Source organism: Camelus dromedarius, chromosome 18, assembly GCF_036321535.1.
Source record: "Camelus dromedarius isolate mCamDro1 chromosome 18, mCamDro1.pat, whole genome shotgun sequence".
Taxonomy (NCBI): Eukaryota; Metazoa; Chordata; class Mammalia; order Artiodactyla; family Camelidae; genus Camelus; species Camelus dromedarius.
The window spans coordinates 31,485,803-31,503,575 of NC_087453.1; the positions used below are offsets into that span (position 1 = coordinate 31,485,803).

The window sequence follows — 17,773 nt, forward strand, 5'->3', positions numbered from 1 at the left end:
ATGAGTGAGAAACGTGTGCTATTTGTTGGATGCCACTGAGGTTTCAGGTCATTGGTTATGGTAAGAGCTACTTAACACCGTATCAAAAGCCCTTCCTGATCTGGCCCCTGGCCACCTTCCTGATGTAGTTTCACATTGTTCCCTGGCACACAGCCTCCCAGCACTTGCTCCTATGTGCTTCCCCTCTCGTCTGTCTGGAGAACCTCCTCACACCACTCAAGCCTCCACTCACACTCTTCTGGCCAATAAAACAGATTTTCTTCCTTCTTGGTGTCCTTGATGACTCATTGATTCTGTTTTTAAGCACTCATCATGCTGTTCATTATTTGAACTCATTTCCCTCCATGGAAGGTAGGGACCTTATCTTAGTCATCCTTTTAGCCTTAGTCCTAATGTCCAGTATTAGCACTAAATTGATATTTGATAAGTGAATCCCTTGTCTTTTCATGGAAAATATTATAGACCAGGAAACAGGAAAGGGGATGGCACTTTTGTATCTAAATAGGAATTATGACAAAGAATAACTGTGTCATGCCTAAAACTATATGTATAAACACACACACACACACATAATAATTAACTGTGTTAGTGGCTTTAGTTTTAAGGGCAGGCAGATATATCTTCTGAGTCTTCACCTAAGATGCTGTGTCTTAGTGACACTACACCATTGACCACTAGATGGCAGCCAGGGAAATAGCATTCTCATTTTGAGAACTTCAGAGAAAATAAACCTTCATCTTTACTGAAGATTTGCTTTGGACTGGGTTCCTAAAATGTTAAAGAAACCCATTTGATTGGGGGAACCAGCTCCCTTCTGTATAATCCACTGCAGGCTTGTTAGTCTCTGAACAGAATAAAGAGATGATGAATGTAAATATTCCTGTTTAAAGAGTTTTCCTTCTGAGACTTGGAACTTACAAGATTTTGTACAGAAATAACACGAGTGTGGTTCCAGGGCCAAAGTAATAAAAGCAAACCCACTGAACTAAATTAGTTGTCATTTAATAATGAATATACTAAGGTTTTGAAAAATCTGTTCATGTAGAGATTATTGTGTTGTTTGTGCAATCAAAACAGTCACATACATATTAGAGGTTGAGTTTGGGAGTTTAAATAAAGCTTACTAACTAAAATAAAAGCAGGACAGAAAACAAGCCTTCAAATAACCTTGATGTGTTTTACATATTTTGCAAATGGAAATGAGAGGAATCCCCAGTCCCTCTGACAGGGGACTCATTGTTTTCAGTGTGAAAGGAGAGTTCCTTGGGGAAAAGCTTTCAGTGGAACTTCAGAAACCCCTGGTGTCCACATACTGGGATCTCTGAGCAGAGGGAAAATCAATCAGCTGTTTTTCCCATGGGGGACAAACTCACTAACCTCTTCACAGAGACTGGACAGAGAGGGTATGACTTCACCCACTGTAGGATCTCCACCCATGTTAATATCTGGTAGTTTCTCTCTAGTTCTGAGGGCCTTGCTCTATAATTCTACAGTGTGTGGGTTACAGACCCATAGGATTCCAGGGATTGTGGTTTATGTTCTGCAGGCCTTAGGAGAGTCTGCTGCTTCAGCAAAGCACATGCTGACATCTGAAACTGATTTTTACATAATGATGCTTATTAAAGCACTTATCCTTGCACGTTGTTAATCCTCATGATACCACTGAGAAGTGGGAAGAATGATTAGGTGATTTTTTTTCTGATAAGCAAACTAATGCCAGAAGGTTTGTAAAACAAACAACAAGAACAAACAAAATAAAGAAAACACAAAATAAAAAGCAAACAAATAAGTCCTTTAAATCCAAACAAACCAGTTTCTCCTTGGGTTATAAAGACAATTCTGAGCTATGGAAATTAAAAGAATAAATTTGATGCCATCAAGGTTCACCTACACAGTGCTACTGTACAAGGTTGTTATGAAGTTATAATGACACCCTGTGGACTTGTAATCACCACAAATGTGAGTATCACCAACGCCTTAAACATTATTCACCACCAAGTCTGCCTCACCAAGGCGTGTCCCTTTGGCTTGTGAATGCGGGGAGGACTGAACTGGCACAGTGGGTGATGGAACTTGGTGTGGAGGCCACATTCTGGTGCAGAGTAGTCCTGTTTTGTCACAGGCACGGCTAACTGGATTATGGATTTCTAAATACCAGGGGAGGCTGGTTTGTGCCTAAAGCAACTATCAGGCTTAGGTGACAATTACACATTGCCAGCCTGTCCCTAATTTGCAAGCTCTGATAATATCAGCAAGCCTCCAGGATCTGGGATAACTACAGGAACTGTCCTGTGAAAAAAGGACACAGGTGAACAACAAAGCATAGTCTTCTCTGAAGGAGGGTTCGGTGTAATTCAATGTCTGCCTAAAGAGAAGAACTAGGGCTATGGCTTCTTTCCTGCTTTCCTGTACAGACCCACCCTGAAAACCTGCACCAACGTAACGACAAAGAAACAACACTGTCTATTCAGCCCTGGTGGCCTATTTCCTCATCTCTTGTGCAAATGAGCTTTGCTGAGACTTGAGAACCCCTCTCCTGGCCACCCCTCAGTACCCTTCCCCCGTTCCGGAACTGGGGCCCCTGGTCAGGGCTGAACTCCCCGTCTTCTCCCAGTTCCTCCTGTTCCCTCTGAGATACTCAATTCATCCTTCAATATTGAGCCCACATGTGATACATTAAGCAATCGGTACTCAAATACCTGTGAATGATGGTAAATTATTCTTCCTTTTAAGATGGTTTTGCAGGGAGACTTCCCCCTTGTTTAGCCTTTGGGGGAAAACATAATCATAATGGCCAACTCTGGCAAGCAAAGCAAATATTTTTCTCGAAGTCACAAATAGAGAGTCTCTTCTCCATGAGATCAATGAGGGCATTTCTGATGCATTGAAAATTTGATGCCTTAAGTCTTACAAGACAGTTTGGGTAATACTCTGGTTCAGGTTTTCTGGATGGGTCTGTAAATATGTGGACAGCTATCACATGGGCCTTGGTAGGTAAAAGAAGCAAGGTGACCTTCCTGGAAGAACCAAAAGTCAGCTGGCGGCAGAGGAACTGGGCTGGGCAGGGGGTAGGGGGTGCTGGGGGCAGGGCCTGCTTCCCCAGTGGAGAGGGTCATACCAGAAAGTTCTGGCCTTGAGGACACGAGATGAAGAACAGGCAGAGCCTAATGCATGGGGACAAAGTGTCCTGTGTGCTCAGGCTCTGGGCCCAATGTCACATGGAGGGCTCTGATCCTCAGAGTAGGGCCTGTGAAACTAGACAGAGTACTGAGCTGGGACCCGGAGTGAGCAGGGTCAGAGTAGGAGGTGAGCCAGGATTCAGGGGTGCTATGGGAGCCCAGGGCTCAGGGGCTCATGTCCAGGTGCAGCAAGGACAACCACTGAACCTGGCTGTGCCCACCTAACCTGACTGCCTGACCCAGGAGAGCTGCCTGGGAGATGGAGGGTACCACACCCTGCATGCATCATGCTACCATCTGGGGACAGCAGTGGGTGGAAAGGAGGTAAAAGTTCATTGCGCTTAGAAATGGGAACTCTAGGGTCAGACCTCCTTGATTTAAACCCCAGCTCTGCCTCTTTCCAGCTCTGTGACTCTAAGCAAGTCACCTCTCCGTGTGTGCCTCCTGTTTCTTCATCTGTAAAAAGGGAATAATCTGTAGGTGCCTTGTTGTGGTTGTGAGGCTAAACTGAGTGAATACCTATGAAAATTCATTCCAGCAAAGGTTCAAGACTGTTATTGTTAAAAGAGATAGAGGCAGTTGCTGTATTTATTAAAGGAAACAACATGATTCAGAACTCCAAGTCATACCTTGAGATCTAAAAGGTCATGGTTTGAAAAGTGGTCTAAGGGATGTTTACAGGTTTGACCTTTCACTCAAATGACACCCATGCCCTCATTCCACAGAGAGGTAGGGCTCAGAGTGATCCCACCAACACTGCATGCTTTGTTCCTCCTCCTCCCTGCCTTCAAATGCTTCAGATTCTATCATTTTTCTTTCTACTTTTTTTTCCCAAATCACCCAAAATTCTTGGCCTGCCCAGTCCTCTGACCTCATGACAACTCTCCTAGCTGAAAAAACTTCTCCTTTTTGAAGCCAGCTCAAGAAGCCCTTTGTGACTCACCTGAGTGAGGGCATTATCTACAGCCCCCTAGTGCACGTGTGGTCCTGCACAAGCAGCTGCAGCATCACCTGGGAGCTCCTCAGAAATGCAGAAGCTCAGACCCCACCCAGATCTACTGAATCAGAGTCTGCATTTTAACAAGACTCCTCCCCACCCCAACCACAGTGATGCCTGTGTACTTTAAAGTCTGGAAACATTGGTCTAGATTCTATATCATATGCAATTACCAGGAGAGTGAACAGATTCAGGGAAAAGAGTAAGTCAATTCTAATTTTCCCAACTCTCTGAAAGAAGAGGTTGACTTTTCCAGAGAGTTAAAACTCAGTCAGGGTTTGAGGTCCTAGGATGGCAGTGTGCTAATATACTCAGTCCCAAGGATGTGTTTATCAAAGGCTTCCAGTTACCCCTTGGGGTTCATATCCATTTCCTCAAATGCACCAGAATCATTGAGGAAAATGAACTTGTGGGTCCCTGGTTGAAGCTGATTTCTTAGCTTGTGCTTTGAAATGGCTGGAGAGTCTGTTTTGTGGCACTGATGAGTCATAAAGGTAAACTGAGGATTGGCTATTTCACTGAAGTTGCCAACTGTAGAAAGTGCAAGGAGAACTTAGCACATAGCCAGAAAAATTCAGAAGCCAAACTTCAGCTTGTGGGTGGAAATTTAGGTTACTAACAGGATAAGCAATCCCACTAGATTGGTTTTCACACAAGAACCCACAGCTCTCGGTGTCCTGCATGTGGCCAGGCAGTGGCTGGATTCAGCCAGTGGATAAAAACATCAGCCCCAGCTGTGCATGTCCTACTTGTACCTCCCAGCCCAGCTCCTTACTGCTAAGACAGGTCATTCTTTGTCCAAAAGGCTTTATTTCTAGCTGTGGTAGCATACTCCATCTGTGTAGGGACAGCCCTCAACCAACCACAAGTGGTAACTGGTGGATAAATACCCCAGCTCCCACCCCTCAGGTGGGATAACACTAAGGCACGTTTATACTGGTGCCCAGCATTTCCTAGTAGGCTGTATCTCCAGTTGTCTATTATGGTAACTTGCTTCACAGAACACCCTTTATTTGCTGCCTCCCCTTCCCTGTCTTCATCCCCTACTTGTCTACTGGCGTGTCCTGGGATCCCTTCCTAAATAAATGACTTGCCCTCACATCTAGGTCTTAGATCTGCTCCTGGGGGAAATGAACAAAGACCAGAGTTACCGACTTGAGTTTGAAAATTGAATCTCACCATATGTCATCTGTGTGTCCCTTAAGGGAGGTCATTTAATCACTTTGAGGAGGGGTTTTATCTCAATAAGTGGGAACAATGAAGAGAAATATGAACCTGGATTTTTGTTAAATTTAGATGAATTAATTATATAAAGGGCTTGATGTAGTGCTTGGCAGCAGAGAATGCTGATCTCTGATATGATATGATCTCAGTAGAGTTGTCCCTCAGTATCCATGAGGGATACTAGGAACCCCTGTGGACACCAAATCTGCAGATGCTCCAGTCCCTTGTACAAAATGGCTAAGTGTTTGCATGTAACCTATACATATCCTCCCACATGCTTTACTTTGATTTACTTTAAGTCATCTCTAGATTACTTATAATGCCTCATGCAATGTGAATGTATCAGCGTTTGTCAACACATGATGAATTAAGGTTTTGCTTTTTGTAACTTTCTAGAATTTTTTTCTGAGTATTTTTATCTGTGGATGGTTGAATCTGGTGGACATGGAACCTGCAGAAATGGAGAGCTGATTGTAACTGTCCACATTCACTATCCAGGAAGGATTAATCCACGGTGATAAACTCTGCTAAAAATGTGCTTCAGAGTCCTCTGCTTTTCTTTAGAGAGTACAGCCTTAGGGTGTTCTGATTTGGTTTCCTTTCAGAATTTTCCTCCTTTTATTCTTCTCAGTTCCTCATTCTGATTTGGTGGGAAATAGAGAAATGATGTATAGCTTGAAAGTATTGGGCAAGCCTGTTTACACTGGATTCAAAGTTTATTATACAGTCTGAATAGTTTTAACAACACTTCAGGTATATTTTTCCCATACAGAATGCAAAAATGCAAGGGCCCAGAATTGTGATTTATTTACAGTTGCTCTAAATATCAAACTGCTATCCACTGGTACTGATCTACATGAAAATAGGACCTTTTCTACCCCAATGTGAGGAATGTATCCTTAATGTGTGAGCAGAGGACACAGAAGGAGCAAAGTTCAGGAAAAAAAGAACAAGTGTAGTTGTGTGAAATCCCATAATCCTGATGTTTATGAACATTCCAGTTTAGGTGGACATCCTTCAGAACTCATCTCACAAGTTATTAGCTCCTGCATGGGCTGGTTGTATGCCTCACACACACACAGGAGGGCAACATCTTCGGCAGAGCCTTGAAAAAATCTCCACATTATCATTCCAATGTGCATGGATATACATTAAGGACTAACGTATCATTGTCTATGGAGGTATTTAGTATGATCCTGGGAATAGCAAAGCACGAAAGGGAGCCAGCAGTAACTGATGCCTTACGTGTAGTGACTCCAGTTCCAGGAGTCATATGCTCAGTCACAAGCTCAGTTCCAGGCTGCTCCAGTGAGCAGTTATGATCTTGCACAGGTACTAAACAATATTTTTAAGCCTGAACCTCCTCATCTATAAACTAGTACCTATCTATGGGGCTGTCCACAGGGTTAAATAGATACATGAGAGAAGGTCAGTAGCTCAGTATCTGGCACAGGGTAAATTCTCAGTAAGTGCTAGTTGCTGGTATAAAATAATCACAGCTAACATTTATTATAAAGATATAGATAAGAGCTATTATTGATTAGTTGGGGGTACCAAGAAAGAGCATGAGGCATAAGTTACTGAATGCTTTCAGAGCTTTGTAAAACTGGAGGAGAAAATGAAATTCCTGAATTGTAATTTCAGCAAAGGATTAAGGAATTAAAATTTTATTTAAAAATAATTTTAAATCCATCACAAAATTTGCAAGAATAAGAACACTACAGAGAACACCCAGTTACTTTTTACCCCAATTTGTCTATGAACACATCATCCCATTTGATTTATCATTGTATCTATTGACCTATCATTGATCTATTTATCTATCTATCTATCATCCATCTAGCTAACTATCTACCTATCTATCATCATCATCTCTATAGAACCTCCAAAGGAAGACTAGTGAATGGTATAATTTGGGCTGAATTATAAATAATAATAAGTGCAGGATAGAGAAGGTGTGATATTGTGATTTATAATAAGAAATATATGTATTTGGTTTTCCTCCAATCTTCCTGGCACATAGCTGCTAAAGGGATGATAGCTTTATTGGTGTCTTTTATTATGTTAATGACATGACTTTTGGAAAGCACCTGAGGATGGAGACTGATTGCCAGGGATATCAGCTCTGTGATTGGATGGTTGGAATTTTCAGTCCTATCTCTTAACCTCTGCAGAGGGGTAAGGAGTTAGAGATTGAATTCAATTACCAATGGACAATGATTTAATCAACTGTGAGCATGTGATGGGACTTTCATAAAGCCCCAAGAGAATGGGGTTCACAGAGCTTCTGGTCTGGGAAACATCAGCCTGGAGATTCAGGGAGAGAGCTTGGCAACTCCTGCATAATTTCCCACCTCCCTTGCCCTTGGCATCTCTTCCATCTGGCTGTTGTTGAGTTACATCCTTTTATAATTAGCTGGTAATTCAGTAAGTCAGTTGGTTTCCTGAGTTCTATGAGCTGTTCTGGCATATTAGTTAAACCCAAAGAGGGAGTTATGGGAACCTCTGATTTTTAGCTGGTCAGTCTGAAGCACAGGTGACAACCTGGACTTGCAATTGGCATCTGAAGTGGGGACAGTCTTGTGGGACTGAGCCCTTAACCTGTGGAGTCTGATGCTATCACCAGGTAGGTAGTGTCAGAAGTGAGCTGAATTGTAGGATATCCAGCTGGTGTTGTGGAAGTGCTTTGTGATGTGAGAAAACCCTCAACATATTGGAATTCATTCCTGAACTATTAGAGGGTGTAAAGAACTGCTTTGAGGTGAACCAGTGTTTACAAACCATAAAGAAAAGTATTTTCTATCCAATACTGTTCAAAGTTTTAACTTAACTCAAAACTGCTTGTATTTCTGTTTTCATCTCCACTGGACAGATGGGAGGGCTTCTAAATGCTTTGTGCAAAGGGGATTCCTCCAAGGAACAGCATGGCACAAAGCGAGCTGCCCAGGCTCCTTTCACTGCTTCTTGAAGTACATACATCTTAGCTTGTATGCACGTTTTTGTGGTCTTACTTTAACTGGCCAAGGCCTCAAGGTTCTTCTCCAGTAGTTCAGCCCCACACTCAGGATACACTGGGGGTCTTGCTGTCTTTGCACTCTCCAGATTAGTCTTCTGTTTGAAATGTCCTTTCCTTCGTCCCTAATTAGAATTCTCTTAATCTTTCAAAGTCTTAGGCAGACGCTGTCCATTTTATAAAATCTTCAAAATTACATGACCTCTGCATCCTTCTGGATCACCATAATGTTTTCTACTTTTTTAGTGGCACTGGTGATGAGAATGATGAGGGGAATAATAATCATAGTAACAGAGCAGGTACAAACAATATAGTAGTTTCCATAACTAGGTATATGCTAAGTGCCTCCTCCAACATACCATGACTAAGTCATCATAATTATCCTCATTTTTTGGAATTAGTTAACAGAGATGCATGAAGGTTAAGTAATTTGCCTAGGACCACGTACTTGGGTTAAAGTGTATAACTCTTTAAAATACCAAACAACTGTTTTAAAATTTATATATGCTATATGATAATCAAAGTTTAAAGAAAATTTATTTACAAGGAACTGTGCAGATCTTAAGTATAGAATTCAGTGAATTTTAATAAGAAGGTAAGCATCAATCCAGGCAAAATATCAAATTCTTTTCATTCCAGAAAGTTTTTCATGCCTCTTCTGACCAATTTCCTCCCCTACAAGAAGTGTGTATTGTTTTGATTTATATCACCATAGAATAGTTTTATCTGTTTCTGAGTTTTCCATAAACAAACTCATACACTCTTTTGTATGTGGTTTATTTCATTTAAAATGTTGAGTGTCATCCATGTTGTGTGTATCAGTAGTTCATTCATTTTTTCTTTATAATTGTATTCTATTATATGAATAATGCATAATTTTTTTCTATTCTCCTGTTAATATTTAGGTTATTTCCAGATTTGACCTATTATGAATAAAGCTGCTATGAACATTCTTGTACAAGCCTTTTGTGTGTGTGTGTGGACATATGCTTTCATTTCTCTTAGAAATTCTGATCAGTTAGATTTCTGGGTCATTGTATAGGGGTATGTTTAGCTTTGTAAGAGTTTGCCAAAGAGTTTTCCAAAGAAGTTGTGGCATTTACACTCCAGGAATGGGTGAGAGTTCTAGTTGTTCTATATCTTTGCCAATATTTGATTTTGTCATCTTTTGCATTTTAGCTATTACAGTGGGTGTGAAAAGGTATGGTGGTCAAAGCCTTTACTCTTAACCACTGCCTAATGTCATCATGGCCCTTTTCAACTTCAATCCATGATAATTACCTTTGTATATATCTGCCTCTCCAAATAGACTCTCAGTTATCTAAGGTATTATCCTATCATTTTTATAGTTCTCCAAAGGTCTAACATAGTGCCTAAATGAGAAGAAGTGTTCAATATATGCTCAACAAGTTTTGGCTCAAAATACTTTCTGCATTTTGTGATTCCCTTTGCCAACTTTAGGCCAAGAGTGTAAGAGTGCTCCTCAAGGTCAGAGGAAGAGGGAGGATAGTTAATATGACAATGTGTGTCTGCTGATATATCTCAGGGCATTCTGGCAAGTTCCAGGGTCAGGCTAGAAAAAATAAGATTAGAAGATAAGTTTCTAGGGCTTATATCCCTCATTATGTGTCAGAATCACATGGGAAGCTTTGAAGAAATACAGCTGCCTTGGTCCCAACCAGATATTTGGATTCAGTTGGTCTGGAGGGGAGTCAAGTCATTGATCATTCATAGATATTCCCTAGATGTTTCTATGGTGCATCTAGAGTAATGGCATTCCACTGCTTTCAGTAGAATGGGGTGAATAAATGAGAGGTTGACACTGATAGATGTCTCCCTCCAAAAGAGAGATTATCACATTTAACCATATCTATGGATGGAACTACAGTTGAATAATTATCAACTATTCCATTTATCCTTCCTCAAGTAGACAGAATCTTTGATCACCAATTGTATGCGCCAAAGAATCAAAAAGGCATAGCACATTATACTAATATCAAAAGCATTTTCCTTCATCTCCTAACAAATTCACTTCCTGAACCCCTAAAAGATGTCTACTCCCAACACCATAAAAGTAATTTGAACCTGGTTGTGACAACTGGTGATAAATGAAACAGAATTGGAGGAACTGAACTTGACTTAACAAAGACTAAAGCCAAGACTGAGTGTTTGATGCAAAATTATGAAATGGAACCAACTAATAGAGAAGCAAGATGGTGGAGTAGAAGGATGCTCGTAGCTCACCCTCTCCCACAAATACACCAAAACTTATATCTATGGACCCATTCAGCCAACCAGAGCACCTGTCAAACTCCGACAGAACATCGCCCTCTTCGAAAGACAAAGACACCAAAAATCTGGTAGGGGAAAAGGAAAAAAGAAAGAAGAAAAAACAAAACAGTGCAGAACTGGTCCCACGGGAAGGAAGTTGCAAAAGAGGAATAGCGCTTATTCACTGGGTCTCCCCCCTCCAACGGAGAGGCCAACTGGATGGAGAGGGAGCATCCAAGGCTCAGATCTGCCCCCAGCACCCCTTGACTGACAGAGTTAAGATAAATGGGCACAAAGATGCAAGCCAGCAGCTGGGGGCCAGGACAGGCTGCCTGAGCCAGGCAGAGGACTGGGGCAGGTGCACTGAGGCAGCCCCAGGGGACTGCAGGGTGCTGTGCACCATGGCTAGGAGAGGATATGGAGCAGAACAACCTTGGTCCCCCATAAATTGCGAAAAAAGCAAAGCAACAGGGCTGGTGTGCCCTGGGGGGAGGGGCACCGTAGCCTTTGTCTCCTCAGGCCCACAGCGCCATTACTAGTGCTTCTCATGAGAAGAGAGGTGGGGCGCAGCCACCGCCACCATCTCCTCCTGTGTGCAGTGCCCGGGCTGGGGTGGGGCTGAGACCTGAATCGGCACCTGGGGGCTCCACAACCTCCTAGGCAGGACTGAGACTTGTTTACAGCCCAAGGTAGATAGGATCTTTCTGCCCTGCTCCCACAAAGAACTCATGCCACCAAGACAAACAAGGAGCTGAGATTTGGCACAGAGCAGGGGCAGGGCTGTTCTGTGGTCTTCCCTGAGCCCGCTTATGGAGTGCCAACCCAAGGCAGAGCGGGCAGCTGCACAGAGTAGCAGAGTGACCAGTTCTGGGAGAGAGCAGGCGGCCACCCACCTTCCTGGCAGGAATGCAGCACCTGACCATGGTGCTGGGAGGGGGTGTGCCCGCCCACCTGCCTCACCCAAGTGCAGCATCTGACTGCAGCATCAGGAGGGGGAGTGACCCACATGCCCACCAGCCCCAGAGCCAGAGAGATATAAGCAATATGAATAAGCAGAGGAACCACTCCCAATTAAAGGATCAAGAGATATCCCCTCAAAGCATGATCAAGGAAATAGACATTGATGGCCTACTAGATCAAAATTTCAAAAGAGGAGTGATCAAAGTACTGAAAGGACTAAATAAAATAGTGTTTAGAGATATAAAATATGTCAATAATGAAATAGAAGCTAAAAAGAAGAACCAAGTAGAATTAGTAAACTCATTTGCTGAGATGAGAGCTGATCTAAAGGCTGTACAAAGCAGACTAGACAATGCAGAGGAACGAATAAGTGACCTAGAAGACAGGACAGCAGAAAGCACCCAATCAGAACAGCTGAGAGAAAAACAAATAAAAAAAAACAATGAAAACAACATAAGGGACCTATGGGATAATATAAAGTGTGCTAATCTTCACATAATAGGGGTTCCAGAAGAGGAAGAAAGAACAAAGGGGATTGAAAAGGTATTGGAAGAAATCATGACTGAAAACTTCCCAAACCTAAAGAAGGAATCAGATATCCAAGTACAGGAAGCTCAGAGGGTCCCAAAGAGGAAGAACCCAAGCAGACCCACACCAAGACATATCATAATCAAGATGGCCAGAGTCAAGGATAAAGAAATGATCCTAAAGGCAGCAAGAGAAAAACGAAGAGTGAGTTACAAGGGAACCCCCAGAAGGCTCTCAGCTGATTTCTCTACACAAACACTACAGGCCAGAAGGGAGTGGCAAGATATATCAAAGTCCTGAATGAAAACAAGATGCAGCCTCAGATACTCTATCCAGTAAGGCTATCCTTTAGAATAGAAGGAGAGATAAAGAACTTCACAGACAAGCAAAAACTAAAAGAGTTCAGCAACACTAAACCCATGCTAAAAGAAATATTTACAGATCTACTCTAAATAGAAAAGAAGCAAGATGCTACAAAATGAGAAACTCATAACTGGAAAGGTGATAACTACCCTGAATTCCAAATAGAATAAACACAAAATTGTAAAAGAAGACATCTAAATCATTAAGAGTGGGAGAGGGAAGCAAGGAAAGCCACTGTTGAAAACAGTATGGAGATTCCTCAAGGGATTAGTAATAGACTTGCCATATGACACAGGGATCCTGGTCCTGGGCATATATCCAGAAGGAACCCTACTTCACAATGACACCTGCACCGCAGTGTTCATAGCAGCACTATTTACAATAGCCAAGACATGGAAACAGCCTAGATGTCCAACAACAGATGACTGGATAAAGAAGAGGTGGTATATTTATACAATGGAATACTATCCAGCCACAAAAACCGACAACATAATGCCACTGGCAGCAACATGGATGTTCCTGGAGAATGTCATTCTGGGTGAGGTAAGCCAGAAAGAGGAAGAAAAATACCATACGAGATCACTCATATGTGGAATCTAAAAATAAATAAATAAATAAATAAATAAATAAATAAATAAATAAATAAATAAATAAATAAATACAAAACAGAGGCAGACTTATGGACATAAAGTGCAAACTTGTGGTTGCCAATGGGGTGGGGGGTGGGAAGGGACAGACTGGGATTTTAAAATGTAGAATAGATGGACAAGATTATACTGTATAGCACAGGGAAGTGTATACAGGATCTTGTGGTAGCTCACAGCAAAAAAAAAAAAAAAAAAGTGACAATGAGTATATGTATGTTCTTGTATAGTTGAAAAATTGTGCTCTACACTGGAATTTGACATAACATTGAAAAATGACTATTACTCAATAAAAAAATGTTAAAAAAAAAGAAAGAAATGGAGCCAACATATTCTGAATTAACATTGAGCTAAATGTCATAGTTGAGCTGTAGGTCTGAGGGGCCTCAAGTGTGGTTCTTGCAGAGGGCCTGGCCCCGACCTTCACTCCAGGGAGTTCATCTTTGCACAGCCGCTGAAAGCGATTCAGTAAACACATAGCCAGTCCTCACCTCACTCAGTGAGAGAGGAGATTTTTCATTAGAATAAGTCTACAAGCTGGAAAAGGTAGTTCACTTTATAACGTTCCTGTGCATTTGCTTTCCTCTCCCAAAGGACAGCTGTTCTTGCCCTGAGATTTCTGTGAGGTGATATGACAGAACTGGAACAATCCTTCTCCCTCACTTCTTTGTTTTCTTCTCTTTACTTCAATCTTTGTTACCTCCTTGGAGAACAAGGAGAACCGATGAAGAGGAACAAGGAAAAGCAGAGGGAAAGGGAAAGCAGGAGAGAAAGTGGTGAGAAGGAAGAGAGAGGAAACATGTGTGTGTGTGCATGTGTGTGCATGTGTACACGTGCATGTACACAGAGTGAAGGGGGAGTTCTGATGACAGAAATAAAGAGTTAGAATCAGGAACTTTGAACTAGATGGATCCTTACACATCATATAGTTCAACCCTCTCATTTCACAGATGGAAAACTAAGTACAAGAAAGATGAAAGGATCTACACAAGGTGATGCAACAAATCAGGCACAGAGCTGGATGGGAGATCTCAGGTGTCCACCAGCACCTCCTTCTAAGTATTTCCTAGTACTTCCCATGCCACCCTGACCTCAGCACCGAGCCTCACAACCTGGAGCCAGAAAGGGCACATCAACGAAGTTGACTTGATAGTGTGTGTGGTGGGGGGATAGTAAAAGGAAGTGTTTATGCTGAGGAATAAATTACTTTTTCCCTGACTAGTACATAAAATGTAAGTCTTCAAACTTTCTCAAGACAGGGTTACAAAACAGGAAGCACATTACACTGCTGATAATTACACACAGCCTAAGATCAGTCATGTCCTCCGAGGTCATGTCACAAGATCCCTAATAACAGCAACACTAATGCCTTTGGGTTACCCTTAGCAATCTGAGTGCTGAATGCATTTCAACTATTTGTCCCCGGTCACCAGAGGTTAACAAGCCTGTAGTGAATGTAAACAATTTGAAGAGCAAGGACAGAGCTCCATCAACCATCTTTACTTTCATCTAAGAGCAAGCGGTACATGTTGGATAAAGACATTGATACTCACTGTTGTGTTTGAAGATCCTTATGGTTGCACCTGAGAGGCGGGCCCCAAGCACAAGAGATGCGTGGTTTAACTCATCACTTAAAATGAGGCACCCCTGTGTAGAGAAAAGAAGCACACAAAACAGGCCGATAAATAAAGTGAAGGGAAAATATATGGGAGCAGGAAGACACTTCAAGATGCCTAACACAGATTCCCCAAACCCTCTTTAATTTTAAAAGGCCAAGAGTTCAACTGGTGTCTATGTGGATAAAACCTCTAGAGCAATCAGTTGATGGAGATGGGGATTCTCTTAAAGGACAGCATCCTTTTGAAATATATACATAAAATTTTCAGCAGAGAAGGTCATTCAAGGTCTTGGTTAAGCACGGAGCAGCATCTAAAGAATTGACAGCTTGCTGGAGAACTAACATATTTTTTGGTATGTTGACTTGCTGTGGATTTTCATTCCCACGCTGGATTATTTGGGATGATTTTGGGATATTCTTACTAGGACACAGGGATCTTTTCTGTAAAAAATTTCAAGCTCTTGTTTTCTGATTCTCATTCTCCACTGTATTAACATCTACTTAGAAGCATCATTGCTTTACAGTTAAAAACTTTGCATTTGCACAAGTATGGATGGCAGTTCAGTCTGAGGCAAGGAGAAAAGGTCAATCTAATTTACTGCTTATAAATTCCTATTTGTAAAATTATTTTTCTTTATTAATTTAAAGATTTCTATATTATGAGGTTGCCCAAGCACACTAAAAATGCTGATATATGTAAAAAAAAAAAAAAAAAAGACATTTGTCTTTTGTGGCCAGCCAGAATCTTGAGTTCTCCCTTATATTAGAAATTTCACACGTGACAAGTTTGAAGTTTTTGAGACAAGGGCCAGCAAAATCCTAAATCTCGTTACTCCAAACATTGTGTGTGCATTTATATATTATATATATGTAAACATTTGAGTTACTTATAAACATCGTGATACCTCACCCTGAAACTCTTTAGCACGAATCTACTAGGAACAGGGATATCCTCCTACATCACAATGCAATTATCACACCCTGGAAATTAAACATTCATAAAATATTATCATCAAATATACAACTCAAATTCATATTTTTCCAACTGTCCTAAAAACATCTTAATGCATTTTATAGATGTATTCTTTACTTCCATTTTTTAGTGCAGAGTCTGACCAAAGATCACATATTGTACTTGGTTGTCATGAATCTGATTTTTTAAAACATAAACTTGATTATGATACTTGCTCATTTAAAATGAACCAACCGACTCTCCATTTATCTCTAGAAGAATCTCAAACACTCTAGCATGATTTACACTACAAGGCTGTTTACAATTTAGTACCAGCTCTTGTTTCTGGTCTCTTCATCCACTCTCCCATGTTCTGATTCTCCCAAACTTCAGGGCTTTACACACACTACTCCCTCTTCTTTGTCTTGAGTAAATAACTTACTTTTTGAAACAGATGAGTAATACATTCTGTTCTCATGTCTTACTTTGCACAGGCATCTCAGCCTTTCTCAAGAAGAGTTAGCAGGCAACTCTTTTGTCCTTCCTCATTTATGTGCATACCTTTATCGTGGTATTCATCCTATGTTATTTGGTGTGTTGCTTCTCCCACGAGACAGTAAACTGAATGAATTTACAGGGCAAAGGTCTCGTTCATCTTTGTATGCCCTGTATCTTGCCTCATATGAGGACATAATAGGTTTTCAATAAGTGATATATTGAATGAATAAGTTAATGAACAACAGAGCAAAGTGTTTTGTCAAAATAAATGCTTAATAAGCATTTACTACATTGCAAGTGGTGACTCAGGAGCCTACAAATTTAATTAGTTTTGCTTAAACTGTCACTAAAGATGAATTCTGACTCACTTTTAGGGCTGCAATTCTGTAACCAGAACATCACAATGAATAAATTTGCTGTATTAAGCTGGTATATGTAGTCAAAAAGCTGAACATCGAATCAGGTTTTCCTAGGAAAAGAAACTTCTCAGTCATTCTTCTAACAAAGGACCTGCTCAGAGTTATACCTCTTAGGAATAGCACAGCTGAAGACAATTATATTAACAAAGTCTCACCTTTCCAACTAGTGCAGGGATATTCATTGAGTTAGTTGCAAATCCCATCCCAAAGACCATAGCAGCTTCTACATTCAGGAACTTTGCCACGAGGTCCTCTAACTCCTTATGCTTATCCAAGGTTCCTGCATATGAAATAATAGGATAGGTGAGTCTCCTGTTTTCAACATATCCAAGATTGAAAACCAAAATTCTGGTACTAACCTATCACCAAAGTACACAAACAAGAGTGCACATAGCAAGTCTGTTTACTATAGCCCCAATCCAAAAACAACCCAAATATATATTTATTATATAATGGATAAATACATTGTGGGGGTCTTTACATAGTTCAATTCAACACAGAAATGAGAAAGAACACACTAATATCCCATACAACATGGAAAATCTCACAAATACATGGTTGAGTGAAAAAAGTATTTACTACTCTACTACACTTATGTGTCTACTCTCTGACCCCTTCTTACACATAATGCCTCATGTGTACTGAGAGTAAATATTAATGCTCCCCATAGTTTTATATTCATAATTACTCACACTTCTAGATCTACTGTCCAATATGGTAGCCACCAACTACATATGGTTCGGGCAATGGAAGAATTGAGTTTTAAATTTGATTTAATTTTAGTTAATTTAAATGTTAAAACTGAAGCACTGTAAATATTATCCACTTTACTATTTTGGGAGGATTATTTTCCATTTATTTCACTTTAATGAAAATTTTGTGTCTAAATTGACATGTGCATAAAGTTAAAATATACACCATTTTTGAAGACAGTGCAAAAACAGTAAACATAATATAATATTAATATTTTATATATTGATTACATATTTATTGATAACACTTTGGGTACATTGGTCAAATAAAGAGTATTATGAAATTAAGTTTACCTAATTTTTTATCTTTTTAAAATGTGGCTACTAGAAAAAAATAAATTACACATGTGTCTTG

At 40.7% G+C, this 17,773-nt stretch overlaps 1 protein-coding gene across 1 annotated transcript in view; it reads right to left on the reverse strand.

The window, feature by feature from the left end:
• Nucleotides 1–17,773, reverse strand: part of LOC105101171 (serine palmitoyltransferase 3) — a 136,514-nt gene that overhangs the window by 52,658 nt on the left and 66,083 nt on the right. Inside the window, exons 5-6 of the mRNA XM_010994272.3 lie at nt 16,822–16,946; nt 14,733–14,826 (exon numbers count right to left, since the gene is read on the reverse strand). Of these exons, the coding sequence (XP_010992574.2) occupies nt 14,733–14,826; nt 16,822–16,946 (219 nt within the window). The remainder of the gene's footprint in view (nt 1–14,732; nt 14,827–16,821; nt 16,947–17,773) is intronic.